This window comes from Aplidium turbinatum, chromosome 15 (assembly GCF_918807975.1).
Source record: "Aplidium turbinatum chromosome 15, kaAplTurb1.1, whole genome shotgun sequence".
In the NCBI taxonomy this organism is placed as follows: domain Eukaryota; kingdom Metazoa; phylum Chordata; class Ascidiacea; order Aplousobranchia; family Polyclinidae; genus Aplidium; species Aplidium turbinatum.
Window position 1 is genome coordinate 11586258 of NC_137486.1, and position 9609 is coordinate 11595866.

The window sequence follows — 9609 nt, forward strand, 5'->3', positions numbered from 1 at the left end:
AGTTAAGCTTATTCAAATAGTATATAATTCTATTTGTAGAAGGGGTGTTTTGATTTAAATCGCAAGGTTTTTGGTGCTGGTGACGTCACTGCACTGCTATAAGTATAAATAATGAGGTGGCTATTTGTAAATTGTAAGGCGCTGGTTGCCATAGATGCGATCAAAAAGCTTTGTTTCATCACAGGTGTTGCCATGGATGTATTAGAGTTAAGATAGGATTAAGGTTAAAGTTAGAATTTTACTCTCTGCCCAGGACTTCAAAATTTCCCAAATTGCAAGTTTAAGACAGCGACTTTGAAATTTCTTGAATTAGGGCAGAATTCCCTATGTGGAACGGTTGTTTTGTAAACCTCGCCACGTCCTATAAATTATCCTTTACTTGCACATCTAGCAACAGCCAACTCAGAGAAACAAAAATAAAAACTGAACAAATGACCATGTACTTGCCCTTTGCATTTAACACAGTCTTCTTATGACGTTCAATGTAAAAGTGGTTTTCCTTTTCTGGAACCACTCGATTTCGATATACACCATGTGCTTCTTTATGAAGCTCCATATGCCCAACCTTCAATGGTCCAACCAAATTAAATCCAGGATCAACTACATATTTCTCATCTTTTCCAAAGTGAACCTGAAGTTACAGTAGGCTACTGGTAATCATACTTTCATTGCAGAAGCTTTAAATCATTGCAGGTACCGAAAGTGTAAATGTAAACATTAAAGAATATCAGAAATAAGCTACATACCACAGGAAAGCAATGATAGTACGATTCTCCAAACCGTTTGATATCACTGCGATAAAACTTGGCTTCTGCAAACGTAAGAGTAAATCCAAGTTTTTCCAGTAGCCAAGCAAACAAACCATTCAATTCATAGCAAATTCCTCCAAATTTGTGGGTTACAACATTTTCATAAATTACTTTGAGATCCAGCACAGTTCTTGGACCACCAAACAAATTCAAATTCGTGTAGCAAATTTCACGCTTGTGAGCCTTTGATAGCTCATTCAGTGTAGTTAAAGTAGGTTCTAAAGAACCTGTATACTTCAATCGTTTAATATAATCTTCCACATTCATGATCAGCAACAAGAGATTTCAATTTCTGAAAAGTAAAACTAACGTGGGTATTGGGTAGCCTATATATATATATACAGAGATGGGCGTGATCTTGATGATCACAAGTGAGGATCTACGTTGGATCAGTGTGGAAGTGACGAGTTTAGCTGACTGGGGTTTAAAATTATCGCTTTATCAACGCAACTTTTATCAAAGCACGCTTGATATCTTCAAGACATAACTTTCCCTAGGTAAAATTGAATTTCCGAAAGATGATGATGTTGTTTTTGCTAGTTTGTTTTATTTGTTTTCGTCATTGTTTTCAGTGTCGTCAAGTTATAGCCTATCTATTTTGTGAGTCGTGCAAGGCCTATGGTGCGTTGCGCTTGAAATGGCTTTGCCCGTGGTAGGATTTCTTTGTGGGGTTTTCTTTGCCTGCCTTGCTCTTCTTGCTATGAGCTAAACGCATCAAGACGTGTTCCCCTTAAGACCATCAGCACTCTTGATAACGCACCATGGCCGATCTTCATAGCAACTGTCCATACAAATCTTAAATATATCAGCTAAAGCTATGCGGGCTAATAAAGCTATAGCCTAAATTTATTTGTTTTTGTTTTTTACCATTTTCTTTTTTTTCTTTTCCCTTTATATCTTAAATTTTTCTGAAGGTGTTGCGACCGTGCCAAATTTTTTTCAACTCAATAACTTACTTCGGTCACAAGCACGTTTTAACGTTCGCGTTTTGTCGCTTCTACCTTTTTCTCGACCTTTGCTATGTTGACGTGTATTGTTTTGATATGATGGTCAGAAATAAAAAACAACTGAACTGAACTGAACTGAACTGAGGTGCTGGTTAAAGATCGGCCGCCTTGGTCAATGACGTCACGAAAAAGTGTGACGTCATGCAAAAAAACGCAACTACTTTTAGGAAGGGTGCAAATACGCGGAATAGAAGTAAAAGCGGAATGCTTAACTTAAACTGTACTATTTTGTACCAATTCTCAGCAATTCAATTTTTACAATAAAAATACCAAACCAACACAAATTAAAAGAGTATGTCTTGCCTTATTAACCTACCAACTTTCACGTTTATATGTTATCTACAAAACGAGACATCGTTGTTCAAACGTAACCGCTCGACGAAGCTTTTTTCCAAGGCGATTCGATCGTGGTTCAGTAGGCTATTAGCCGCCCACAGTTTGCTGTGATCGATGAATACTGCCTCCACCAAATATGCTGTAGCTTTCTCATTTCTGCTCGGATTCTAACAATTTTACTATCGTTGGATGGCATTATGCTTCATCTACTCGAATGGATTAATTGCCAATCTAAAGTAGGCATTATATTTATGTAGCGATAACTTAAACTTTACTATTTTGTACCAATTCTCAGCAATTCAATTTTTACAATAAAAATACCAAACCAACAAAAATTAAAAGAGTATGTCTTGCCTTATTAACCTACCAACTTTCACGTTTATATGTTATCTACAAAACGAGACATCGTTGTTCAAATGTAACCGCTCGACGAAGCTTTTTTCCAAGGCGATTCGATCGTGGTTCAGTAGGCTATTAGCCGCCCACAGTTTGCTGTGATCGATGAATACTGCCTCCACCAAATATGCTGTAGCTTTCTCATTTCTGCTCGGATTCTAACAATTTTACTATCGTTGGATGGCATTATGCTTCATCTACTCGAATGGATTAATTGCCAATCTAAAGTAGGCATTATATTTATGTAGCGATAACTTAAACTTTACTATTTTGTACCAATTCTCAGCAATTCAATTTTTACAATAAAAATACCAAACCAACAAAAATTAAAAGAGTATGTCTTGCCTTATTAACCTACCAACTTTCACGTTTATATGTTATCTACAAAACGAGACATCGTTGTTCAAACGTAACCGCTCGACGAAGCTTTTTTCCAAGGCGATTCGATCGTGGTTCAGTAGGCTATTAGCCGCCCACAGTTTGCTGTGATCGATGAATACTGCCTCCACCAAATATGCTGTAGCTTTCTCATTTCTGCTCGGATTCTAACAATTTTACTATCGTTGGATGGCATTATGCTTCATCTACTCGAATGGATTAATTGCCAATCTAAAGTAGGCATTATATTTATGTAGCGATAACTTAAACTTTACTATTTTGTACCAATTCTCAGCAATTCAATTTTTACAATAAAAATACCAAACCAACACAAATTAAAAGAGTATGTCTTGCCTTATCAACCTACCAACTTTCACGTTTATATGTTATCTACAAAACGAGCAATCGTTGTTCAAACGTAACCGCTCGACAAAGCTTTTTTCCAATGCATTTTTCAAGGCGATTCGATCGTGGTTACGTATTAGCCGCCCACAGTTTGCTGTGATCGATGAATGCTGCCTCCCCAAATATTCTGTAGCTTTCTCATTTCTGCTCGGATTCTAACAATTTTACTATCGTTGGATGGCATTATGCTTCATCTACTCGAATGGATTAATTGCCAATCTAAAGTAGGCATTATATTTATGTAGCGATAACTTAAACTTTACTATTTTGTACCAATTCTCAGCAATTCAATTTTTACAATAAAAATACCAAACCAACACAAATTAAAAGAGTATGTCTTGCCTTATTAACCTACCAACTTTCACGTTTATATGTTATCTACAAAACGAGCAATCGTTGTTCAAACGTAACCGCTCGACAAAGCTTTTTTCCAATGCATTTTTCAAGGCGATTCGATCGTGGTTAAGTATTAGCCGCCCACAGTTTGCTGTAATCGATGAATAATGCATTATATTGATCTAGCGCTAACTTAAACTTTACTATTTTGTACCAATTCTCAGCAATTCAACTTTTACAATAAAAATATCAAACCAACACAAATTAAAAGAGTATGTCTTGGTTTATTCATATGTTAACTTTCACATTTATATCTAATCAACAAAACGAGCAATCGTTGTTCAAACGTAGCCTAACCACTCGACAAAGCTTTTTTCCAATGCATTTTTCAAGGCGATTCGATCGTGGTAAATCTCCATCTAATCTGGTCAGTGTTGCCATTTCAAAATTGAAAAAGTTTTCGGTGTTGGTCATAATAAATAAGTCAACTTCCGTGTACTTTATGTTGACGTATAATAAAAAATGATTTAACTTTGTTCACAATTTCCATGTGTGAATTTTAAAGAAATGTTTGCTTTCTTTGACTCAATTTTAGATGTTTCAAAAGTCTAGAATGGCGGTGTTAAAAAATCTGGACTCTAGCCGACTTTGGTCATGTAAAGTGGTTTATTGCAGCAAATCAACCAGACCAAGACTTGTTTACGGTCTGAGTATGGAGCGGTTTGTTTGACCGCAAACCTCTGGAACTTTTTTGATAGCAGACAACAGTATCAAGGTTGCCAGATGGGTAAATGGTGCAATAAACATTGACATAACACAGTGAAAGTTAAAACAACTTAGTAACACGAATAAAAACTCCAACAAAAAACAAGACAAAAATTTGGTAAAAAATGATGCAGTTAAACTTTATTATTATTTATTTATTATTAATAAAAAGCATAAAACTAATTGCTTTTTCAGTAGGCTACTATTGTAATTAACCTCGGCCTTGGGGTGACGTTGCGATTCTACGCAAACTACGTCAACAATTGATAGGCCTAATAGCAACAGTCACTAACTCATTACAATTCTTAGGCCAGCGATCGAGTAGTTAAAAGTAAAAGTTAGCAATACCAACTACATATTTTTACCCGGGTTGCTCATATACAGTATAGCAACTATTTTTTGCAACATCATTGAACAAAAACTTCATTTTTTTTCAAGTAGCCTACACAGAAAGTGATCTTGAAAGTGATCTTGATCTTCAAGATCACGATCTTGATCTTCAAGATCACTTAGTTTGGTAATCTTGATCTTCAAGATCACCTATTCTACAATGTAGTCATGGTACTGCTGTAATCATGGAAGACCACTGTAGTCATGGTACTGCGCAGAAATGTCTTTATCCTCTTAAGGGTTGAAAAGCAGCGCTCTGGTTCTGCAGTGGTCATTGGTGTAGTAACTACAATTTTTAGTAATTTTGTTAGCTCTGGAAATATTTGTAACAACATTTCTTGTGATGTCAGTGCTTGCAGTAAACTTGATAAACTTTTACCACTGAAGATATCTTCTCTAGAATACAACAATTCAAGTTCACTTTTAAGTTTCTCTCCTACAAGCACAGGATAAGCCTCCAAACAATGCCTCAAAGACTGATCTGGAAAAGACTGCAGGTAATGCTGGGCAATACTAAACTTAAGTAACTTGCAGGCTTCTAGATGGCCAGTGAACTTGAAACGTTCTCCACACTGAAACACAATTGTATCACACACTTCTTTTGCTTCCTGTATTCTGTTGCAATTCTCTCTCATCTGAGAATTTTCACACAGGCCATCACGAATATTCTGAACAGTATCAGAAAAAACAGTTAAACAAACACTTACTCTCACTGCATCAATTGTTGATGACTGTAGTTGTGCAAACAAAATATCAACATGTGGCATTATTCTGGAAAAAAAATCTAACCAAAACAAGAAGTTTGGATCATTCAACATTCGTTTAATGCCACTTGCTGCATTCCCTGTACTTTCTGACCTGGACTCTTCTAACTTACTGCAGCATTCAATGAGGAGATCTTTCAATTCAAAAACAGTTTGGACTACTCTACTTTTGAAGTTCCATCTGGTTGCTGAAGAAGCACGGGGGGAAGAACAGTCACCTTCACGCGGTCCCCCCTGTAAGTAGCATTATAAAAATGCGAAACGAAGACTGTCAAAACCGAACCTCGACCCGGAACGCTCAGCACAGGACCCCACGAGAACCGCTCTTTTCAGAGCGCGGCAGTCCCACTGTCGACAAGTACCGTCGTCCCACCATCTTACAGCTGAACGCTGAGGGCATCACATCCAGCAAGATTGATGTGATCGAGCAGCTCGCTCATAAGAACCGAGCTCTTGTCATCCTCCTCCAGGAGACCCACTGCACTTCTGCAGACAAGCTAGTAATTCCACACTATTCACTAGCTGGGTCAACCCAAAGCAGGAAACATGGCCTCGCCACGTTCGTCCATGAGAGCTTGAACTGGACGCTTGCAAACTCCTCAGTCAATGAAGAAATAGAATGGGTTTGTGTGAGCATTGAAAATTACAACATCATCAATGTATACAAGCCACCATCCTCACGCTTGAACCCATCATCTATACCCGCATTCCCCTCACCCAGTATCTATGCTGGTGACTTTAACTGCCAGCACACCGACTGGGGTTACAAATACATCAACAGCGACGGAGAAAGCCTGGCTACTTGGGCTGCGAACAACAACCTCGCCCTCCTCTACAACCCAAAAGATCCAGCCAGCTTCTGGTCCGGACGCTGGGGAACGGGCACCAACCCTGACCTGGCCTTTGCAAGCATGGACACAGACAGCTCTCTTCCTGACAGACGTGTGCTGGAGAAGTTCCCCCGTTCCCAACACCGACCTTCGCTCATCACTGCTCCTAAGCTTGTCTCTCCCATCCCAAGTGCCCCAGTGAAGCGATGGAACTTTAGAAAGGCCAATTGGAATCGCTACAGCCTCATAACCAATCAAAATGTGGCGGAACTACCATCACCTTCTACCGCCAACGTGGATGAGGCCTACCAAGACTTCTGCCGTGCTATCAAATCCGCAGCTAAACAAGCTATCCCTCGCGGCCGCCGAAAGAACTACACGCCGTGCTGGGATTCAGAGTGCGAAAATTTATACCGCTCTTATGTTCGTGCCTCACCAGGTGCTGCCTCTACCTCAGCCGCAACAAAACTGCTCGATCGGCTAGACTCAAGGAGGCTTGAGAGATGGAAAAATACCGTCAACACTATCGACTTTACACACTCTAGCCGGATAGCATGGAGTACTGTCAATAACCTTACAGGTCGTTCAGCACGCCCCTCCCGCCAATGCCCCGTTACCAGGGCCCACAAGAGGGGGGGACAACCGGTGCATTGCACCGGGGCCCGGTGAGTTCAAGGGGGCCCGACAAAATGTCTAAATTCACGCGTTAAAGTTGATTTCAACGATTTTGCATAAAATATTGTTTTTATATTAGTTCCGTATGTTGATTGGGCCCCCTCATGGGTATGCCCTTTTTTAAAACTACAGAATTTTCAATGTTTTGGGTTCAGGGGGCCCGACAAAATGTTAAAATTTGCGTGCTCAGGTCGATTTTGCATAAAATATTGTTTTTTATGTTAGTTTTGTATTTCGATTGGGCCCCCCTTATGGGTAGCTTATGTCTTTTTTCAAAACTACAAAATTTTCAATTTTTTGAGTTCATGGGGCCCGACAAAATGTTTAAATTTGCATGCTCAGGTCGATTTTGCATAAAATATTGTTTTTTTTATATTAGTTAAATTGTGTTTCGATTGGGCCCCCTCATGGGTATGCCCTTTTTCAAAACTACAGAATTTTCAATTTTTTGAGTTCACAGGGCCCGACAAAATGTTTAAATTTGCATGCTCAGGTCGATTTTGCATAAATTATTGTTTTTTATATTACCGGTTGTGGTTTCATATTTTAATTGGGCCCCCCTCATGGGTGTGCCCTTTTTCAAAACTACAGAGTTTTCAGTTTTTTGAGTTTAGAGGGCCCGACAAAATGTTTAAATTTGCATGCTCAGGTCGATTTTGCATAAAATATTGTTTTTTATATTACCGGTAGTTTCATAATATTTCGATTGGGCCCCTCATGGGTATGCCCTTTTTCAAAACTACAGAATTTTCAATTTTTTGAGTTCAAGGGGCCCGACAAAATGTTAAAATTTGCGTGCTCAGGTCAATTTTGCATAAAATATTGTTTTTTACTGTATGTACATTATATTAGTTTCGTATTTTGATTGGGCCCCCTCATGGGTATGCTCTTTTTTATGACTAGAGAATTTTCAATTTTTTACATTCAGGGGGGCCTGACAAAATGTTTAAATTTGCGTGCTAGGGTCGATTTTGCATGAAATATTATTTTTTATGTTAGTTTCGTATTTCAATTGGGCCCATCATGGGCATTCTTTTTTGGTGTGTACGGTATGTTTTAATAAGCAATTGATTGATCAGGTTAGGTTACAGTCATTACACAGAAGGTATTCTATGCATTTTTCTGACATCTTGTCAATTTATGACACAAGCAAGCAGTGACAGTTACGTGTAATCATGTTGAACTGGTACAATTTTAGTTGTATAGGTATAATCTTGTTTAGTGTGATATTGTAAGAGTTCAGAAAATAGTAAAAAGTATTGAAATATTGTTAAAATTGCTTAGCAAGAAGTCGTTAACTGTCACTTTTTCAGTACAAAAATGCTCAAGTGTTTTTTGTTTTGGATATGATGCTAATTACATGTACTGAAATCATGGAACTTCGCTTAATATAGCCTGAGTCAGTTACAGTATTTTTGAGTTTTTAGGACTTGTTGAATGATTTTGCTATATTGGAATGCAAGAAAGTTTCGTGGAGGCAGTGCTAGAGAATAATTTTGTCCTTGTAGCAGGGCCAAATGTCATAACAGTCTAACAAAATTCGAAAAAAAGTCAAAAGATTAGTGGAAGTGTGATTTTTTGAGTAAAAATCATAGATCTTTACTTCTGTTGAAGTACAGTTTCTTTCAACTATAGACAGAATCAGAAGTGTCCTAATTGCAATGCAACTTACTTTTTCCAGCACTGCAGAAAGGTGTTGATTTTTAAAAATGTGCTTAGTACATATATAAACAAATATTTGTTTTGTTGAAGTTTTCCTTTTCGTTTGTTTTCACTATTTATTTTTTAGCAGTCTTCTCCAGCCAGCCAATCCAATCTTACTCTTGAATTTCAGGAACAGTGTCAATATTGACTCAAAACAGCCATTCTGTCGTTATGCAGGGTATTTGTAAAGGTCTCGATACATAGTATAGTGATAGATGTACGTGCATTTACATTGATAGGACTTAAAAATAGAAATATATTCAACTTTGGTTTCTCCTGACCACTTGCTGTAGAAATGAAGAGAATGTGACCCTCAATCATGCGTGAATGCAGTTTCACTCAAACAAGCAAAGAAAACTAACGGAGTAAAAATAAGAAGCTGCCTATTGATCCTGAAATAAAGTTGGTATTTCTTAATGTCATGAACAATAGCAATGCATTCATCCAAGTTTGGTCTCCTAGTCTCTGCTGATTTTAAGGTCAGAAATGATATTGTACAGTATGTTAATGTAAAGCTGTATGCACACATATGCAATGCTACCAGGGTTGCCAGATTGATAAAACAAAAAAGGCCAAATGCATCCCCAAAAAAGGCCAAATTATAGAAAAAAAAGGCCAAACCTGAGGTTTTATTCTCTTTGTTGAAATCAGTGGTGTTTTTGCACTTACTTTCAATAAATACCCAGTTTCTATTGTTTTACATGTTATCTGTTAAAGAAGAATCGCTTAGTAAAATTCCTGAAAAAATGCAATCCATAAAATAAAAACAGATAGGTATGGAAACAATTACAATACAACTGAAATATGCATACAA

General features: G+C 37.8%; 1 protein-coding gene across 1 annotated transcript; it reads right to left on the bottom strand.

The window, feature by feature from the left end:
• Positions 1 to 361: 361 nt before the first annotated feature.
• LOC145783973 (arylamine N-acetyltransferase, pineal gland isozyme NAT-3-like) lies at positions 362 to 1214 on the bottom strand. Its single transcript, XM_082595733.1, has 2 exons — positions 747 to 1214; positions 362 to 631 (listed from the first exon to the last, which is right to left on the bottom strand). The coding sequence occupies exons 1-2, from the start codon at positions 1074 to 1076 to the stop codon at positions 362 to 364; spliced, it is 600 nt and encodes a 199-aa protein (XP_082451859.1). The 5' UTR covers positions 1077 to 1214.
• Positions 1215 to 9609: the final 8395 nt, after the last annotated feature.

Bases quoted from the DNA above. Each gene is read 5' to 3' on its own strand.
- LOC145783973 (XM_082595733.1), bottom strand. From the start codon at position 1,076: ATGAATGTGGAAGATTATATTAAACGATTGAAGTATACAGGTTCTTTA. The intron at 632-746 runs GTATGTAGCTTA...CTGTAACTTCAG, and splicing joins ACTATCATTGCTTTCCTGTG to GTTCACTTTGGAAAAGATGA.